At 48.5% G+C, this 20,988-nt stretch overlaps 1 protein-coding gene across 1 annotated transcript; it reads right to left on the bottom strand.

The window, feature by feature from the left end:
* Positions 1 to 568: 568 nt before the first annotated feature.
* On the bottom strand, positions 569 to 19,519 carry LOC100078234 (thyrotropin-releasing hormone receptor-like). Its single transcript, XM_001509264.4, has 5 exons — positions 19,326 to 19,519; positions 14,419 to 14,507; positions 10,774 to 11,350; positions 8,676 to 9,102; positions 569 to 2,634 (listed from the first exon to the last, which is right to left on the bottom strand). Exons 3-5 carry the CDS (start codon positions 11,148 to 11,150, stop codon positions 2,206 to 2,208), a joined length of 1,233 nt encoding a protein of 410 aa, XP_001509314.1. The 5' UTR covers positions 11,151 to 11,350; positions 14,419 to 14,507; positions 19,326 to 19,519; the 3' UTR covers positions 569 to 2,205.
* Positions 19,520 to 20,988: the final 1,469 nt, after the last annotated feature.

Raw genomic sequence — 20,988 nt, 5'->3', positions numbered from 1 at the left:
TACCCCAGCGCCTCATAAAGTGCCTGGCACATAAGTGCTGAGCAAATGCCATTTTTTTTTTTTAAAAAAGGGTGGGATTTTTCCGGCTGCTGACAACTAAGGGGTCAGCAGTGGTGGTGGTGGTGGTCCCACCCTCTGGCCTAGACAAGACAGCTGGGATTGGGAGGGGGCAGTGGCAGCCCAACCGAGTCCTAGCCCAGGGGCTAGAAGTAGTGAACTGTTAGCAGCAGCAGCTTCAGTGGTGGAAATCAGGACTTCCCTGTCTTAGTTTTTCCTTCGTTTCTCTTCCTTCGTTTCTCTTCCCGGCCACTGCTCCTTTCTCCTTTCCATTTTGTCCCCCTTTTCCTTGTCCCATTCTCTCTGCCCCCATTTGGGTCTTTCCCCTGTGCAACATCAGTCAGTCAGTTGATCATATTTATTGAGTGCTTACCATGTGCAGAACACTGTAGGTGCACTTGGGAGAGTACAATATAACAATAAACACATTTCCCTGCCCACAATGAGCTTCCAATCTGGAGAGGGAGCCAGACATTAAGTAAATAAATTACAGCTATGTACATAAGTGCTGCGGGGCTGGGAGGGGGGACGAATAAAGGGAGCAAGTCAGAACAACACAGAAGGGAGTGGGAGACGAGGAAAGGATAGTCCCCTTAACCAAATCCCCCGGTTGGGGCACAACACAGCTCTGCTCCCAGGACCCCTCTGTTGCTAACCTTCTCCTTTCCGTCCTGATGGCTTTTCCCTTCACCCCTCATCTGCAGACCAACTCTAGTGCCAGCCAGTAGTCTGGGAATAAGAGGGCAATAAGCCAGCTGGAAAGGCTAAGATTGCTGGTGAAAGGGAGCTCTCTCACTAGGCCTGCTATATTGGTTCCAAGTCCTCACTGCTCCCAATTCTTCCCTGGCACAAGATAACTTTAGTTGAGGGCAGGGGTGGAGGAGAAGGAGCAGGGTTTTGACAGCAGGCAGGGAGGAGCTGCACTCATGCCTGGGCCCAAGCAGTTCTACACTGCAACACTACAATACTGACAGTGACCCAAAAGAACTCCCACTGTCTTCTCAGTCCAGTTAGCACCGAGCCACTCCAACAGTGAGGCATGCAAGCTCATGCAACATGTATGGTTGACTGGAATACAGAGCCCTGAAGTTTCCACCCTGGTCTTGGCCCTGCAGAGGTCTCTCTCTGCCTCTGGTCCCAGGTTCTAGCTTCGGTGATGTTCTTCTGGGTCCAGGAGCTGAGCATTATGGACCTGACCCAGAACTCTGCCCAGAGAAATCATCCTCCAGGGAAGGGACCCAAGCTTCTGTGGGAGGCCCCAGAGTTTCCGGAGTATCTTTGATTGTTCAAAACCCTTTGAGACCAAAATATTGCTTCATTTAAGACAAAAGCTCAAATGCCACTTGTAAAAACTGAGTTTGGGGCCCTGTGGCTAATTCCATTTGTTCCCGCTGTTTGTTTTAGTCACAGATAACTCTCCCAAAAGGTCTTTTGTAAAAGTCATTGTCCAGAGAAGCTCTTGACCTTCTTCTCAGAAAGGCAGATTGTGCCAGGAACCAGTTAGTATTGGGGTCCAAAGTCTTTAATTGCACCCAGTGCTGGATGCAATACTCCCTCTGGGTGGCGTGACCCAGAACACAAATACAAATATTGTACAAATATTTACTGATCATACCTTACGGGCAGTTTTCCCTTGTGGATAGATGTTGAGGGACGAAGAGGAAAAGATTACTGAGGAACCGTCTCTCAATTCCCTAGGTCCTGTGTTTCCCTGCTATCCTGAGCCTCAGGGAGGGGGAATTGGATGCAGGAATCGGGGCTCCTGAGAGCCTCTGGCCCTGCAGAAATGAATACAGATCTTGTCCCCTGGACCCTGGTCACCCCAGTCAATCAAAGGTATTTACCCTCTACTTTCTCCTTGCCACCTAAAGCCCCATCAGATCCCGAACTGACTCTGGTTCCTCCATCCCAGGCCTCCCAGCCCTGCTATTCTAGAACCAGGGCCCACAGGTGTCTAGGACCAGCCCAACCAGAGGCCGGGACTCCCCAGTTTCCTTCCAGAAGAGACAGGACAGCTCCTCCCTGTTCTGGCACTCCAACCTTTTCCCCAGCTAAGCAGAGACACCTGACCGAGCCCTCTTGTAGAGTGGCAGGAAGGGAGCCGGTCAGCGAGGGGGCTGAGGCAGGGGAGGAGGAGAGAGAGAGACTTTATACCATGCTGAAGTATGGCTCTTCCCGGCCATCTTCCTGGCCACCCACTTGGGGGTCATCTGCGCTGCTCTCCTGCTCCACGTTGCCCTGAGGCTGGCCTCGCCGTCTTCTCTGGGCCTGGGACTTGGCCTGGAGAGACTCCCGGACCATGCTGTAGCTGTTGGTGGTCAGGTACATGTTCCGCCGCTGCAGCCCTTCCTTCTGGCACTTGCATAGCCTCCGGAAGGCCGCCCGGAACTTCTGGGACATGAGATTGTAGATGATGGGGTTGATGGCGCTATTGGTATAGATGCAAATGCGGCAGAACAGGATGAACCAGGGGTCCAGGTAGGGGTGGTCCACGAAGGAGTTGACCAACACCAGGGTTCGGTAGGGTGTCCACAGGAGAGCAAAGAGGACCACCACCACCACCAGCATCTTGGTGACCTAAAGAGAATGGGAAGGGAAGAGGGAGAATGGAGTTAGGTCCTTCAGGCTCATCTTGACTGACCTTAAGCTTAGTTCATAGCTGACAGGAGGATTTTATCTTTCTAGTCATTCTCGGATAAATCCAGAAGGAGGAAAACACCACACTGAGGCTAAAGCTCTTGAGGCAGGGTGAAAAGGCAACCTTGAAAACCGTACTGACCCACGGGTTCAAAGATTAAAGAAACGGGACAGGCCTACCTGAAAATCAGGGGATGGGTCCAAAAGTAATTAAATATACTCATCTCTCCTTTTTCATGGTATTCGTTAAGCACTTACTGTGTGTCCAGCACTGTTCTAAGCTCTGGGGTAGATGCAAGTTAATCAGGGCAGACATAGCCCCTGTCACTATATGGGATTCAGTCTAGAAGAGAGTACAGGTATTAAATCCCCATTTTGCAGTTGAGGAAAATGAAGCACAGAGAAGTTAAGTGACTTGACCAAGATCACACAACAGGCAAGTGGTGGACCGGGGATTAAAAACCAGGTCCTCTAGCTCCCAGGCCTCTGCTTGATCCACTAGGCCAGGTGGTTTCCTTTTGTTTGGTTTTTATGGGAAATCTGTAGGAAGGGACTGCTTGCTGAGTGTGTTTGCTGCTGACTATGCTAGTGTCTCTTCAACTAATCAATCAATCTCTTTGTGGTATTTTTTGAGCATTACTATGTGCCAAGCACTGTACTAAGTGCCTGGGAGAGTACATAAAACAGAAACTGGCAAACAGCTTTCCTGCCCATAAGACATGGAGACCTAGAGAAGGAGATGGGGATGGTTAAGAAGGCCCAAGGGGACACAGCAAATCAGTGCAAATGGGTGGGTTGAATAGACTTAAGAGTATAATGCATTTTACAACTCTTTTGTTACCCTGATCTGATGGGCAAGTCTTTTTCTGTAGCTGGGGGTTATCACATTCATTCATTCATTCATTGTTGTATTTATTGAGCTCATACTATGTGCAGAGCCCTGTACTAAGTGCTTGGAAAGTGCAATTTGGCAACCGAGAGAGACAATCCCTACCAAACAACGGGCTCACGGTCTTGAGTTGGGGCTGTTTCCTTGCTTTATATCTGACTTGCTGGCAGAGCTGGAGTGACTGATTCTGCCTTTGGTTCCTCACTTGTAAAACAATGTGCTGTTGGGAGAATACTAATTGCTACCTGGGGGACATGGTGAGCATGAATGAGGTAACATCTGACTCTGAATTTCTGGAAGAAAGGTAGAGGAGGATTACAGTCAGATCCTCTAGACTGTAAGCTCCTAGCCGGCGGGGAATTTTGTGTCTGTATTCTCCCAAACTCTTAGTACAGTGCTCTGCACACAATGAGCACTCAATAAATACTATTGAATGAATGAATGAAATTACCAGTGGGCAATCTATTCTATTCCCACCCTCAGACTTCTTCCTCGCCTAGCAAGGATCCCAAGGTTGTGCCCCATCTCGTCCTGGAGCCCCTTCTCCTGTTTCTCTAATACTGGTACTATGTTTGCTTGATATGTACATGCCTTCCTCTCTGCAGCTCTGCCCCTTCATCCTCTTCTTAGAGCAAAGGTCTTCCCAATCAGCTCACACATACTTGTGAGGTTATTCACAGAGATAATGGTCTGCACTTCACTGGTCTTGTTTGTGTTCAGACCAGATAATTTCCTGTTGGCAGTGATCTGATACCTGTCCTTCCCTATTGACAGTCCCTGATAGAGTGGCACTGATGTCAAAAAAACAAAGTATCCGGAGGGAAAGAGCCGACAAGTCTCACAAGGAAAATCTGATCAAAATGCCATGCCCAGATCACAGTTCATGGCCCAAGTACCAGTAGAGATAATAAAGAGGGAAGCAGCATGGTCTAGTGGAAAGAAGAGAGGCTTGGGAGTCAGACCACCTGGGTTCTAGTCCCAGCTCCACCGCTTACTGCTGTGTGATCTTGAGCAAGTCAACCTTTTGGTCCCTCAGTTCCCTTATCTGCAAAATTCATTCGTTCATTCAATAGTATTTATTGAGCGCTTACTATGTGCAGAGCACTGTATTAAGCACTTGGAATGTACAAATCGGTAACAGATAGAGACAGTCCCTGACCTCTGATGGGCTTACAGTCTAATCGGGGGAGACGGACAGACAAGAACAATAGCAATAAATAGAATCGAGGGAATGAACATCTCAGTAAAACAATAGCAGATAAATAGAATCAAGGCGATGTACATTTCATTAACAAAATAAATAGGGTAATGAAAATATATACAGTTGAGTAGACGAGTACAGTGCTGAGGGGATGGGAAGGGAGAAGGGGAGGAGCAGAGGGAAATGGGGGGAAAAGAGGGTTTAGCTGCGGAGAGGTGAAGGGGGTGGGTAGAGGGAGCAGAGAGAAAGGGGAGCTCAGTCTGGGAAGGCCTCTTGGAGGAGGTGAGCTTTAAGTAGGGTTTTGAAAAGGGGAAGAGAATTAGTTTGGCGGAGGTGAGGAGGGAGGGCTATCTGTTCTCCCTCTTACTTAGATTGTGAGCTCCATATGGGACTTGATTGTCTTGATACCCCAACTCTTAGTAAAGACCTTGACACACAGTAAGAACTTAACATATATTATTATTACAGACTCTGCACTCTTTGTATCCCACCCGTTGGACTGTAGATGCCTTCAGTATTCCCCCCGAAACAGAGTTGTTTGTTCTTCCAAGCACTGAAGGCATCTTTACAGACTTCAGTCTTCAACTTTACCTAGGCAGGTTAAGTGTCAGACACCTTCTTGCTTTTCATTTAACTCTTCATTATTTGTCATCTCCCTCCCCGGAGTCTTCCCCACACGAACGGCTTCCCTGCCACTGCCAGCAGCAGCAACAACATCTGGCTGGCTTCACTGCTTAAAAATTCAGTGAGTAAAGGGCTTCAAATATTTCACTAAATTGGATTGTCTCTGGGAGCTTAGCCACCAACCAGTCTGCTAGAGGTTAATGCTTCATGCTGCTGATGGAAAAACTGTGAGGACTGAAATGTCCAGCTCCCTGCCAGCTTCTGGTCAGTGAGAGAGTAGATCTGATCTTTTGTAACACTTGTCCCTGGACCCTTTAGACGTTTGAGAGCACTGGAGTCTCACCTGTCTGGAAATGGTTGCCTCAGAAATCATCTGTTTTGGGAACATCTTTTGGGTCCCCACACACTTGCACAAGTACGTCCAAGTGCACGTGATCCAACAATGTGGTGAATACTATTGGGTGAGTGCTTTCCCAAGTGTCCATCCTTAGGGTCAACTGAGTCCCAGGGGAACCAGTCACCCCGCTCTGGGAGTCCAGTCTGAGCAGTTCCGCTAGTTTTACCTTGTCATTGATAAATGCCCACCTAGAGACCTTCCCAGGTAAGTCTAGAACTTCTCCCCATCGTCACATTGGGGAGGAGTTAGGGCTGGGTTTGGCCTCCCAGGCCCTGAACCAGCCTCAAGGAGGAGGGGAGGCAGATCACCATTTAAACTAGTGTTTGTATTTCTTGGCTTGCAAAGAGAGGCCGGAAGCAGGATTTCCAGGGGGCGGAACTAGTAGTTCAAACATGGCAGAGAGGAGAAGGAGAGAGACCCCAGCACACACAGGTAGGGGGGATGAATAGACAAAACACACCGTGAATGCATGGCATGTGTTCTTGGTGCAGAATGGAGCAGCAGTGTCGAGGACAGGGAAGAAGAGAGAAAGTAGCCAACGCAGTTCTGGCCATGATTCTGACCGCCTCTCCTGCAGGCTCCTCAGGATTGGGCCTCCACCACCCAGTCCAGAAACCCTTGAGAGACAGTGGAGGGGAAACTCCAGAGAGCTGGGGAAGGTATCAGAGCTAACTCTGCAGGTGAGCTTGGACTGTTTCAGTTGCAGTTTCTGTTTTTTAATGTCTGCCTTCCCCTCTAGATTGCAAGGTCTAGATTGAAAGGCATCATTTCTATTTACTCCACTGTACTCTCCCAAGTGCTTAGTACAGTTCACAGAGTATGCACTCAGTAAATACCATGATTGATTGATTGAATCTCTTTTCCTGCCACTCCTACTCCATTCTGCAGTGGGGTTCCTGCTGCGACCGTGACACCGCAGCCAAAGAGCCATGTTTTTAGAGATGATTTAAGGTGGGCAAAGTGAGCCATTAACCAGGCTCCCAATTTTAAAGAGTTGCCAAGTTTGGTGGCCCCCAAGAATCCCTGCCCAGCCCTCAAACAATTCAGGGTATTGGCTCATAATTTTCTAGGGCTCAGGATGGAGGTCCCGGGCAAGCCAGCATTTCACTGCCCAAGGCTGGGGCAGTTTGAAGTGCATGGTGTCCTTCAGTCATTCTGCTCTTAAAATGCTCCGTCCATCCTTGGCCTGGGCCCCAGGTAGGGGGATGGGTGTCGGAACTGCAGAGCCAGTGGCTTCTAGGCTCAGTCGAGGGAGTAGGTAATCCAAGGAGTTGCAGCAGATAGTTCTGCTCGTTGAGCCCCTCTCTACCCATCCTGGGTTGTAAGATGCCAGTTTGTGAGCTCCTGAAACCCCAGCATTGGCCCTGTTTTTGCAAGCCTCACTGGCTGATTTTCAGGTAGTGAATGGAAGGGGCAAAATTAAAGATGGATCTTTGTAATGCAGGACATTTGGTCACACTGGGCATTTGCTGCTAAGTTATGACAGTATTCAGTGCAGGCATAAACACACACACACACACACACACACACACACAATTGCACAGCAACCCTGCCTTTGGCCTGCTGACAAAAAAAGAGACTACAAAAGAGATTTCAGCATTCAAGTCATTCACCAGTGACCCCTCTTTGGGAAGCACCCTGGAGAGCAGGGTTGAGAGGGCTAAATTTCCACCTCCTGCCTTCCCCCAAACAACCTGTTCTACTGCTTTCCTGCTGAAGAGAGAAGCTTTTTTTGCATTTAAATTGCAGAAAAGAAGTGATCACTAAATTGGACCAATTTGACTCTGGCAATTACAGCTGGAAAATTGCACATTCTTCTCTCTCTCCCCACCTCCTCCCTGCCCCCCAACCAATTCCTCTTCTTTGTTTGCTTCAATGTACTCCACCCAGGAATCCTTCTGGAGCCATATTGGAGGCATCCTTTTTGTCACTCTGCTCTCCCTCTCTTTACCCCACTCCCTCGCCTCCTCTTTTTCCTTCTCCCTCCATTTCCCTCATTCTCCTTCCTTGTCCCTGCCTCTCCCAATCTCTTCCACGCCCCCTCTTTCTCTCTTTTTCTCCCCTCCCCCTTCCCTCTTTTGTCCCATCCATGCCCTCCATCCTTTCTCCCGCCTCTCCTCTCTCTCACTTTAATATTTAGGCTCTTAGGCTCAGAGCAAAGATAGAGTCCATATGGATTGGCTAGCCCTGGAGCTTATAATAACTGGAGCAGCAAACTTCTCAAATGGCTAAAAGATTAATTTATAGGATGAATTTGCTTAGCAAAGAGGAAGATGGTGGGAAAGGATATGAGAACAGGCAGGTCTCTATTCACAGAAACAAAATAGTGACCAGAGTCAGAGCCTGGAGAAGAGTTATGAGGCTGGTGGGAACACTGGAAGAAAAGGGTTGGAACCATAGGTCAATCCTCACTTCAGTCACCTACCTGCCCTATTCTGACTCCTTCCCTTCTGAGCAGGTGCACCTGAGAAGCTGGTGTGTTGGTCTGGGATTGACCAAGCAGGGGAACAACAGGTCAGTTGTCCAAATGACAGAAGGCCTGTATAAGGTAACCGATGCAATTCTGTGGAACACACCAAGAACAGACCAGCCTTTGAACACAGAGGCTTGAAGCCCCACCCTGAGATGGTCCAACCAGGCTGGATGAGGATAATCTGTAGGCAGAAAAACATCACAGTGGATGGGGTCAGAGCTGCAGTGTCCATGGGCGGAACCCCTACCTAAATATGGAGTTAAATGGGGGGAATGACCTGAACAGAGCAAAATGGTCATAAATCCTCCTTCTTCCACCACCATCACTTTGGTCATCACCAACACTTCCACTATCACCACCACCAACAACAGGAAAGGCAGAGGAAGGAATTCCTTACCTGTTTCCTGGAAGAGAGGACCCCCTTGGCTCTGGAGCTGCTGCTCATCTTGGCTCCCTCAGCCTTTCCCCCTGGGTTCCTCTCCTTAGTACTTTTTTCCCACCAGCAGTTGGAGGAGTGGTTGGGCAGGGAGGAGAGAGAAGTCAGGAAAAGGATTCTCCCGATCAGCCCATAGAGGATGGTGGCCACCAGCAGTGGGGTGACAAAGAAGATGGCGAAGTCCAGCAGGTAGATGGGGAGGTAGAGGTTGCGGGAGACCTTGTAGCCACACTCCAGGCTTTGGTTCTTACTGATGTTGATGTCGACCAGGAAGAACCAGAGCATGCAGTAGGCAGATGTGACCAGCCAGATGCCGGAGATGATGCGCTTGGCCCGGGAAACGGTGCAGACGGTCTGAGCTCTCATGGGGTGGCAGATAGCAATGTACCTGGGGACAGATAGAACAGCTCTGAGGAAGAGCATAACCTAGAGGAAAGAGCAGGGGCCTGGGAGTCAAAGGACCTGGGTTCTAATCCCATCTCCGCCACTCGCCTGCTGTGCGACCTTGGGCAAGTCTCCGCTACTTACCTGCTGGGTGACCTTGGGCAAGTCGCTTCAATTCTCTGGGCTCCAGTTTCCTGATCTGTAAACTGGAGATTTGATGCCTCTGTTCCCTCTCCCTCAGGCTGGGACTGTGTCCAACCTGATCATCTTATATCTACCCCACAGTGTAGTACAGTGCTTGGCACATATCATCAAGGCAGGTGTTGGCAAAGCAACCAAGTCCAATAGGGTTGACCCTGCGTGAGGAAACAATAGGAATTTGGTTGTGTTCCTATATGTGGTTCCTTCATCTGTGAAATGGGAATGGTATTTTGCAGAGCTGCAGGGAAGACAAATTCAAGAAAATACATGAGACTGCCCACTGAACTTGGGGGCAGCGGGGGCGCCCACTGGTCACCAGGCAGACCCCACAGCCTTCCCAACAGCTTTATCAGTAGGGTGATAAAGAGGAGAGAATGTGCAGAGATAGACTTATGTACACAGTGGAGAGGGCAGGAGAGCAAATTTGGGTTTGGGAATAGGGATACCCCAATCCTCAACTCTCCCAATCCCACTAAGGACACAAACTGTTCCTGAGAGGAGGTAAAGTGTGTGGAGGTCACTGGATTTTGGCAGGAGTCCCCACTTTTCATTTTGGGGGTGAGGGCCAACTTGTGGTGGCAAATAAGGAGAAAGAGGAAAAAGAGGTGGAAAAGAAAAAGAAGAGGAGGAGGAGGAGGCAAGTAGGTGAGGAAGGTGGGAAGCAATGTGCCCTACTGGTTAAAGCATGGGCTTTGAAGCCAGAAGGATCTGGGTTCTAATTCCAACTCCACCATTTGTCTACTGTGAGACCTTGGGACTCCTACTCATGGTCTTAATCCCCATTTTACAGATGAGGTAAGTGAGGCTGAGAAGTGAAGTGCCTTGCCCAAGGTCACACAACAGACAAGTGGCGAAGCCAGGAATTTTACCTGGGACCTCCTGACTCCCAGGCCTGCGCTCTATCCACTAGGCCACTCTGCTTCTATAGCTACTCTTCCTGCCCCAAATGCCATGTACTAGAAAGCTAACGTTGTCACCTTTACGGCACCCTATCCATTGAGATGTCATATTTCTGGGGGCCATGGCCTCCATCGTCCCCATCAAGCGAAAGCCTATGGATTTAGGTGCTAATTAGAAATCAGAGCAAGGCAGGTAGAGTTGATCCATGGATTCATTAGTTAAAGAATGAATCATCTCCCTCAGTGACCTCATCATTGGAGAAATCAGGGTTGGAATGAGATGTGAAGCCTCCACGCCCTCCCCTGAAGCTAGCAGGGGTTCTGTCCCATCAACACTCAGCCTCCCTCTGTGATCCTGTAGCCTACAGGTAAAGAGCATGACCCTTGCCTGAATCCCTGAATGACCATGACATGTTGATACTTCCTATCAGTGGCCTCCTTTCCCAGCAGAGGGTCTCATGTTCCCTCCCTGACCAAGTCCATCAACCCTCCATGGGGCAGGGAGTTGAGGCTGGGAGCAGAGAGGCTGGGTGGTTGAAAGAGAGCAAAAGCCAACGGATAACATGACTCCCTACCTCTCTACAGTGAATGCGGTGATGGAACAGGAAGAGACGTTGATCCCCAGGTATTGAAAATAGGTGATGCCCAGGCAACCGGCACGCCCGTAGATCCAGCGCCCCGCCAGGCTGTTGGACACATTGGGCAGCCCAGCGGCCACCAGCACCATGAGATCAGCCAGGGCCAGGCTGACCAGGTAGCAGTTGGTGGGGGTCCGCATGTCTCGGGTGGTCAGCACCACCAGCACCACCATCATGTTGCCCACGATGCCCAACCCGCAGATCAGCAGCACCAGGAAGACGGAGACGGTCTTGTATTCGATCATGCCTGGGACAGCAACGCTGCCCAGCAGGGAGATGTTGGTGGGGCTGTCCAACTTGCTGCCATTCTCCATGGCGGCGGGTAGTGGGGATCCGAAGGGCCAAGAAGAGCAGCGGTAATGCAGTGGCGGCAGAGGCCGCCGTAGCCACTCTTTCCAGAGATCCTCAGCAGAGATTCTGTTTCTTAGAGAGCTTGGGAACTGTTAACAGTGAGGGAAATAAGCAGGTTCTCAGGAACCAAGATTTCAAGAAAGAGCCTGGCATCTTCGGCTTTCTGTAAGAACAGCACAAGGACAGCGGGTTAGTGGTTTTAGTGTTTCATTCCTTGGGTGAAAAACACCCTTTAAGTCCCCAGATACAGCTTCTTCGGTCTTACCGACTCTGTAGGCCCTCAAACCCACCACTGGAACCAGTCATACAGTTCACTGAGGTGTGGTGACTGCATTAAGAAAATCTATGCAAATTGGCATTTGGCACCCAGCAGCTTGGCACTTTTTCAATGGGTTAGAAGCACCCACTGCTGTTCTGAAATAGTCTTTCCGCCCTCCTCAGGCCCAATATTCAGGACTTCAGGGATCAAGAACTCACCCATCTGCAATATCTCAACTGACTTTTGGCCTCCTAGCAGCATTTGCCAACGACCCCTGGACACTTGGGGATTCTGAGTCTCTGTCTGGACCTAACCCACCTCAAGCCCCTTCCTCCTTGGCCCAGTTCAGGCTTGGTGCTGGGCCCAGCAACACTTGGCGAGATGCGGTAATTGCAATCAACAGTATTTACTGAGCACTTACGCAGAGCCCTGTACAAAACACTTTGGAGAATACAATAGAGTTAATAGGCATGATCCTTGGTCTCAGAGATCTCACAGTCCAGCAAAGGAGACAGACACTATCCGTTAGTAGGGAGAAGCAATCAAGCTTAGAGGCATCGTACATAAATGTTGTGAGGGTGGAGCATAGGGAGAGTACCTTAAGTCCTTAGAGGGTAAGAACTCGAGTGCATAAGTGATGTATAGGTTGAGAAAAGAGAGGATAGTCAGGGAAGGCTTCCTAGACATGTGACTTTAGTAGAACTTTGAACATGGGGAGAGCGGGGTCTGCCAAATGTTAGGGGGAAGACAGTTCCAGGCAGGAAGGAGGTCATGAGCAAGGACTTGACAGCTGGAGAGATGAGAGTGAGGCACAGTGTGTAGGCAGATATTAGAAGAGCAAAGCATTCCAGCTGAGTGTAATGGGAGACTAGAGTGTAAACTGGTTTTAGGCATGGGAATGTGCCTGCTAATTCTGTTGCATTGCACTCTTCTAAATGTTTAGTACAGTGCTCTGCACATAGTAAACACTCAATAAATACCATTGAACAATTGAGAGGAGCAACTGCTTGCTGACAAGAGGACCAGACTCCTGCAGGCTAACCCCTAACCCAGTTGACTTTGAAACCCCAGGGACACCCAATCCCAGATTTCTGGTTGGGTTTGAAGCTGCAGGGGTGTGAATAGAATTGTTTGAAATCTAGGTGGTGCCCAGCAGCTCTGGAGGACCTGGACCAAATCTGGGCCCCCCGGAGACTCTGAGCAGGGATCGGTAGAGCAAGGGGGTGAGTTTCTAGGGCTCCCCAGAATTCTGTTCCATTCCAGTTAATTCAGAGATTCTTACAAACAGATCCAAATTCTGTTCAGGTCAGGATTTGCCCTCCATCCCTCCCTCCCCCAGCACAGCTGCAGGCTGGAACAGATCTCCAGATGTCTCCAAACCCCTGCATTGTCCCTGAGGTCTGAAGACAAATGGTGGGCTGAGGCTCCTGCTTGGTGCACAAACTGGGACTGGATGTGCCCCCTGGCCCATTAGCTCTTCCATGTTAGCTAGATGCCAATTACAGCATCTGCAAGAGTCTCACAGCCCAGTGTGTCAATTGGTTTTCATGCCAGCCTTCAGGGAGCAGCTCCTTACCAGGTTTCTGGGGAAAGGGCAAAAGTCTAATACATCCAGAGTGGAGGCTGCCCTGTCGATGACTTGGCAGAAGATCTCCCTGAGCTCTCTCTTCCCTCACTGACCATGCCTGGAGCTGACCATGGGGCATGGCACTTGTCCACTCAACAGAGTGCTCCCAACTGAGGTGGGCATGGCCTGCCAGGATCCTGGGGCTGGAGAGAGAAGGCTGGCCTCCAAACTCTGCCCCCAAGACGGCTGCCATTTTTCTAACAGAGGGTTCAATAAGTGTTTCCAGAGGTGTCTCTGTTCTGTGGCTATCAGCCATGCAGAAGACCTATTCAGAACTCCCGCTGCTCAACTCCCTCCACCAGGATGAAAACAGCAATGAGCTCCCAGCTCTGGTGGTTCGGGGCCAGATTCACAGCTCCACAGACTGTGGTGCCTGGTGATGGGTCCTGTCGAGATGCAGAGAAGACAAGCAGACAATTGAATGGATATGACCAATATCTGAGGGCACCTTTGAGCTCTCCAGCAGCCTCTTGTGTTCTGCCCTGTGCAGGATAGTCATAGGTGCTGGACCTTTGGGATGGACTAATTAGGTTTTCTAGTTAAGAAACCTCCCTTATTTTGTCCCTCCTTTCCTCTCTGCAGGGAGTGGCCATGAAGGGATGGGTAGAAGAACAGGGTTTGTGGCTTCCAGATATCTAAGATTGACTTTAGATCAACAAGAGGATGACTTTCTCTGTATCACGAATAGACTTCTTCATCATTCAGTCACAGGAATTCCACGAATCAATAGTATTTATCGAGCACTTACCATGTGCAGAGCACATGGTAAACACTTGAGAGACTACGATTCAACAGAGTTGGACGATACGTTCCCCGACTACAAGGAGCTTACAGTCTAGAGGGGGACAGATAAATAAATGGTGGATATGTACATAAATGCTTTGGCACTGAGGGTTGGGTGAAGAGCAAGTGCTTAAAAGATGCAGATCCAAATGTATGTGACATAGAAGGGAGAGGAAGTAGAGGAAAAATGGACTTAATCGGGGAAAATCTCTTGGACGGGATGTGATTTTAATAATGCTTTGAAGGTGGGGAGAGTGGGGGTCTGGTTATATGGATGGGGAGGGAGTACCGGGCCAGAGGGAGGACGGGGGAAAGAGGTCAGTGACAAGATAGATGAGATCAAGGCACAGTGAGCAAGGTGGTGCTAAAGGAGTGAAGTGTGCAGACTGGGTTGTCATAGGAAACCAGCAAGCTAAGATAGGAGGGGAAAGCTGATTGAGTCCTTTAAAGCCAATGGTGAGGAGATTCCATTTGATGAAGAGGTGGATAGGCAACCACCAGATGTTCTTGAGGAGTGGGGAGACGTGGATTTCGACGGAGGTCTTTCGATGTAAATTCATACCTGTGCTCTTCAGGGCCTGGAAATTGCTGAGGGGAAGTGGAGGAGCCCCAGTTTTCGGATGACCAGGTCAGCCCTTGAAGCATCTAGCCCTGCAGGTGGAAGCAAAAAGCCAAAGGAATGCACAGGGTCAGTTTAAAGACTGGGCAGAAGGGGCGTCTGTCCTGGGCTCATTCCCACTTGGGAAACCTACCTCAGCCATCGGGGTGCCTGGAATTGCACCACAGTTCCACTCTCCTTCCCTCCTCACAACCCAGTGATCTTACCTCCCTCACACCCGCTGTTCTGGGCTCAAAATAACAGTAGAAGTGCCACGGGGTGATTCCCAGCTACCCCCAGTAGTGCCAAGGGGTAACTTCCGGCTACCCTAAGTAATGCCAAGGGCTACCTACTGGCTCTCCTCAGTAGTGTCGAGGAATAACTACCGCCTAGCTTCGGTAGATCTGGCACCAGCCTCTCCCTTTGTACTCTGAAGTAATAAGGATCAGAAGCTAATGGGCCATCTATCATGAGAAACGGTGATCCACCTGGCAGCAGTGAATGCAGAGGTAGGGTGGTTGGGCCATAGCCCTGATGCACCTCAACCCCTTTAGACATCAGCAGCAGCCCCCTCAAGAGAGCCTAGGCTCAGAGGGCAGCCGAAGCCCAGGGTCACTGCCCTAAATGTATTCCCTCAGGTACAAGCTGACTGACTTGGAAACACATTTTCCCACCTAAGAGTCCTGCACAAAAGCACCCCATAAATCCCAAAGCAGCCTGACAGGCATCTCCATTTTACAGGTGGGAGAAACTGAGGTTCAGAGAGATTCAGTGACTTTCCTAAAGTTCTTCCACAAGATTATATTACAGAGGCAGAAATAGTTATTAGAGGTTCTGACCCCTGGCCACTGCTCTCCTCAGTGCATCCTACTGCCATTCTAGGGGTCCACTAGACAGTAAGCTTCTTGAGGGCAAGGATGGTGTCTACTGTCATTATTTTATTGTACTCTCCCATGTGCATAGTACAATGCTCTGCCCACAGTACACATTCAATCAGTATTACTGATTGATTGATTCTAAACTCTTTGTGGAAAAGTGCCCATGACCACCACCAAAGCTTGGGGAGAGGGCAGGAAGAGAGGAATCCTCCAGGCTACTTTGGTGAGGAACCAGAGGCCCCCAGTCCCCTAGAATGAGGAGGTGGAGATGGCATATCTGCAATCATGGCAACAGATAAAGGAAAAATCTCCTTAAACTGAGATCAGGCCTTCTGAACGTGACATCAGGAAGCTCCAGTACACTCTCACCCTGGCTGCTCCAGCTCCCCTAATTCCTCTGCCACTCATTTCCCTGATTCAGTAGTATTAGGAATGATAATAATAGCAACAATTGAGGTATTTGTTAAATTCTTAATATGTGCCAGGCACTATACTAAGCCCTGGGACAGATACAACCTAATCAGGTTGGACATCTTCCATGTCCCACATGGGGCTCATAGTGTTAATCTCCATTTTCAAACGAGTGGACTGAGGCACAGAGAAGTTACTGTCAGACAGCAGACAAGCGTTGCAGTGGGGATTAGAACACAAGTCCTTCTGACTGTCAGGTCCGTGCTTTATCTAATATAAGTAGTCAGTCAGTCAGTCATTTGTATTTATTGAGTGCTTTCTGCGTGCAGACCACTGCACCAACCACTTGGGAGAGTACAATCTACAATATAACACTATAACAATAAAATATAACAGACACAGAGTACAGTGTGACAATAACAGACTCATTCCCTTCTCTCAACAAGCTTACAGACTAGAAGTGTAATGATATTATTATTACTATTATTATTATTATGAGAAGCAGCGTGGCTTAGTGGAAGGAGCACAAGCTTGGGAGTCAGTGGCCATGGGTTCTAATCCCAGCTCCACCACTTCATTCATTCATTCAATCGTATTTACTGAACACTTACTATGTGCAGAGCACTGTACTAAGTGCTTGGAATGTACAATTAGGTGACAGATAGAGACAATCCCTGCCCAACAATGGGTTCACGGTCTAAACGGGGGAGACAGACAATAAAACAAAACAAAACAGAACAAATAGTCTGGCATTAATATCAGCAAGATAAAAAGAATCATAGATGTATACATATCATTAACAAAATAAATAGAGTAATAAATAATATATACAAATATGCACAAGTGCTGTGGGGGGAAAGGGAAAGAGTAGAGGAAGGGAGTAGGGGGAATGGGGAAGGGAGGAGGAGCAGAGGGAAAGGGAGGGCTTAGTCTGGAAAGACCTGGAAGAGGGGAGCTCTCACTTGAGTCACTTCTTGTCAGCTGTGTCACTTTGGGCAAGCCACTTTACTTCTCTGTGCCTCAGTTACTTCATCTGTAAAATGGGGATTAAGTCTGTGAGCCCCATGTGGGACAACCTGATTACCTTGTATCTACTCCAGTGCTTAGAACAATGCTTGGTACATAGTAAGCGCTTAACAAATACTATTATTATTATTAAGGACTTTCTGTGCTCAAGAGCTTAGGTGAGAGGGGTCTTCCCAGCCTTTCTCCCTTTGCTCCAAGTCCCTTTTTAAACAGTCAGAGAGACCCCTACCTAGAGCGGGCAACAGACTCGCATCCAGAGCCTCCAGAGCAAAGATGTTTCCCCTGAGCTTTTCTATAGCTGCCTGATCTCTCTAGGGCTTACATCTGTCAGAACTCAGTTTGACAGTCAAATCAGGATGAGTTTGCTTCCCCTGGTCCGTCACAAGCTTATTCACCTATTGAGTCACTGGCAGCGGCTCAGCCATGTGGTGAGGGTGGTAGCTGGGGCTGAAGCCAGATCAGGGTATAGAGGCAGATGGGGGAGGAGGAAGGCAGTTAGGTACAGACAGAGTCTTGGACTTAGGCTCTCCCAAACTCTAGATTGCCGGTTTTATCACTTACTTGCTGAGTGGGACTTTGGATAAACTCTTCCCTGCTCCCTGCTTCAGTTTCTCCCTCTATATTTTGGAATTAGAAAGATATGCTGCCCAATTCCCACTAATGATGGGGAACAGCGACTGTGACTCAAGTTGTGCAGTGAAAGGTCTTATGGAGATGGATGGTATTGGTGCTATTCTCAGTAATAATGTTAACAGTAAAGATCATTAACAGTAATACAGTGACCTTCTCTATGGAATTCTCCTAATCTGGAGGCCTGTTCTAAACTGTTGCTCCTCTATGAGGAGCAGCGTGGCTCAGTGGAAAGAGTCCGGGCGGGCGACTGATTTTTAGAGAAGCAGCGTGGCTCAGTGGAAAGAGCACGGGCTTTGGAGTCAGAGGTCATGGGTTCGAATCCCGGCTCGGCCACTTGTCAGCTGTGTGAGGTTGGGCAAGTCACTTAACTTCTCTGTGCCTCAGTTACCTCATCTGTAAAATGGGGATTAAGACTGTGAGCCCCACGTGGGACAACCTGATTCCCCTGTGTCTACCCCAGCGCTTAGAACAGTGCTCGGCACAAAGTAAGCACTTAACAAATACCAACATTATTATTATTATTATTATTATTATTAATTTCTCTGTGCCTCACTTACCTCATCTGTAAAATGGGGATTAAGACTGTGAGCCCCACGTGGAACATCCTGATTCCCCTGTGTCTACCCCAGTGCTTAGAACAGTGCTCGGCACATAGTAAGCACTTAACAAATACCAACATTATTATTATTATTATTATTTACCCCAGGATTTAACCCATTGCTTGGCACTTAGTGAACACCTAATAATGAAGTAACTATTTCAGCTTAGTTTTACCCCACTGGGAAACTCACTCATCTTAGAGATTTTCATGGGCCTTTAGACCCTTTTTCCTTTTCTAGGATTCAGCCAACTTGATTTCCTAGGATTGTGTGATGCAGAGATTTAAATGGCTTCTAAGAATGGGACTTCCTTTGGGAATTAACCTAGAATTATGATAAAAGTTGATTAAACCCCAAATTCCCCTGCCCTGAAAATAATAACAATCCCTATTGAGGAGCTGAGTTACCCATATGCAGAGTTCCCTCCTGGGCACTTTATCAGTACTAGAATTCATTCTACTTGAAGGCAGAGGAGGAGCTGGGGGTCCCCTGAATGAGCATAGAGATCCCCTTTTCCCCCATACCCTGCCACCCCAGCCCCATCACAGTGCTTCCATCTAGTCTCCTGAACTTCATCCATGCATTAAGGGGTCTTGGTGACTGACCCCAGCCCCTGCCAGAAGGGGCCTGGTGAGGAGAAGCAAGGGAGGGGGAGAGTCCAGAAACAGGCCTGCTGCTCAGTGTCCTGCAGCTGGAGAGATGGAGACTGCAGCAAAACCCAGAGAGAGAAGTTTTATGTCACTTCATGAATCCGCTCAAGAAGCAACAGCCCCTTCGAGGTTTTCACCCAGCCCTCAGCTGTTTTCCCTGTTGCTAAACACTATCTTTCCCAGAAAAGCAAATCAACAGCAGCAACAAATCCCAGCTGAATACTGAGGAGACGAGAGACTCCACGAAGAGGGTTTTTCCTTTAGGAAATGTGAGCAGAATAACCCCTTCCAGGCACAATCGCAGGTTAAAATCCTGGAGTCCTGAAATGTAAAAACCTGGCACGATATTTCAGCAGAGAGCACTGGCTGCTTGTTTTTGATCTGTAATTCAGTGCACTCTTATACTTCCCATGCTAAACTGCTAAGGAGGGCTGGAAAGAGTCTGAACTATGCATTCCCATTCTTAAATTTACATATCACCAAGAATCAATCTCTTTTTCTCCGTTTCTCTCCTCCTTTCTCTCCCTTTCACTCACTCTTCCTCTCTCCCTTTTCTGACACATTCCTCTTCTTTCCGCCCTGTGTGATTCCTTCAGTTTCTCTGTTATTCCCTCCTAAGCTCACCCAGGCTCCTGCACTGAAAACCCCAAAAGAAACTTCCAGAAACAACTTACCTTGAGGTACCTTGTCTCTAGCCCAGTTCAGTCACGATGAAATGAAGAGTCAAATCAAGACTGTTTTCCCGGTCAATTGGATTTAATGGGAATTCCCACTGTCGCCTTTTAAAAAACAATCTGCGGGGGTCTGTGCGCTCCTATACCCAGCTTTCCTTTTACCTTGTGACTCTTCTGTGGGCACTGAAACAGCTCCTCACTCGCCCCCTTCTGCAGGACTGGAGCTGCCTGCTGACAGATATACAGGGAGCGCTTCATCAGCTGATACCTCTCCCCTCTCTGGCAAACCTATGAGAAAACAGCCCCATCCTCACTGCCTTATAAAAAACCAACAAGATATTTAAAGCGAGAAGCTATTTCAGTGATTTTCCTGGGCTTTTGGTTATCTCTCCTTTCCGCTGAATTTAAGCCAGTTAGAATGTACCGAAGGCCTAGAGTTGATGGCTCTGTTTGGGGATGGGCAGGGAGAGGAAGGTGTGGAACATGCCTCTTCACTAACTTGGTAAGATAGAAATCTGGCCTGTTTGTTAAAGTCCTAGGATTCTTTTTATGGTATTTGTACAGATGAATTAGATCAGGTGCAACTCCCGTTCCTCAGGGGACTCAGAGTCTAATTATAAGAGAGAACAGGTATTTAATCACCATTTTACAGTTGCGGGAACTGAGGCACGGAGAAATTAAGTGACTTGCTCAAGGTCACACATCAAGTGATTGGCAGAGCCGTGATTAGAACCGCAGTCCTCGGATTCCCAGGCCCCTGCTCTTTCCATAAAGCTGTGCTGCTTTAGATTTGGCAAACTTATTAGAAACAGATATTTTGTTTGGGGTTTTTTGGGAGGAAATTTGATAGCCTGTTCCCCTAAAATCCTAAGTGCAAGTGGGCAGCCCAATTGCCCAAGCCCCAGAACATAACATTCAATCTATTTCGCACGTCCTAATTTTGCTCTGATTTAACTGCACAAATATTGGGTGAGGGGAGGAAAGATTCAAATCTAGGTCACACAGCAGGTAAATGGTGGAACTGGGAATGGAACACAGGACTTCTGGCTCCTTTATTCTTGGCACTGCAAACTTGAAAGCCGTAGGCAAGGTGTTGAGAGGGAGGTGGAAGTTAGGGAGTGGAGGTAAAGTTCTAGGATCTCCTAGTGCTTGAAGTGAGAGGGTTCAAGCATACACAATAGCAACTAAACATATTTCCAATGTATGGGCTCCCAGCTCTAAATCTGGAAATCTGGGCATTTTCCAAGCTGCTCCTTGACCAGAACAACTCTGAAGAGGTCTATATTTCCAAGGGCAGAACTACACTGAGCAGTCAGGGTTCATTAGGACCTCATATGGACCCTTCTAAATAAGGGTCTTGATTTTCCCTGTGGTCATTTCATCCCCGTGGGACTTTATGCTCCTCATTTAGGTGACAAGAGGAAACAGTAGTCCCATTTTTCAGGACACCAGGAGAAGCAGCTTGGCCTTGAGAATAGAGCATGGGCCTGGGAGTCAGAAGGACTTGAGTTCTAATCTTGGCTCCAACATCTGCCTGCTCCACAATCTTGGATAAGTCACTTCTCTCCTCTGGGCCTCAGTCCACTCATCTGAGAAATGGGGATTAAGGCTGTGAGCCCCATGTGGAACAGGGGCTGTGTCCAACCTGATTTGCTTGTATCCA

The sequence above is a fragment of the Ornithorhynchus anatinus genome, chromosome 11, assembly GCF_004115215.2.
Source record: "Ornithorhynchus anatinus isolate Pmale09 chromosome 11, mOrnAna1.pri.v4, whole genome shotgun sequence".
Classification (NCBI taxonomy): domain Eukaryota; kingdom Metazoa; phylum Chordata; class Mammalia; order Monotremata; family Ornithorhynchidae; genus Ornithorhynchus; species Ornithorhynchus anatinus.
Note: the sequence above shows the minus strand (reverse complement) of the source record. Positions and strands in the feature narration are given on the sequence as shown.

Bases quoted from the DNA above. Each gene is read 5' to 3' on its own strand.
- LOC100078234 (XM_001509264.4), bottom strand. From the start codon at position 11,150: ATGGAGAATGGCAGCAAGTTGGACAGCCCCACCAACATCTCCCTGCTG. The intron at 9,103-10,773 runs GTAGGGAGTCAT...ATCTGTCCCCAG, and splicing joins ACCGCATTCACTGTAGAGAG to GTACATTGCTATCTGCCACC. The intron at 2,635-8,675 runs GTAAGGAATTCC...CATTCTCTTTAG, and splicing joins TCCTCTCTTCCAGGAAACAG to GTCACCAAGATGCTGGTGGT.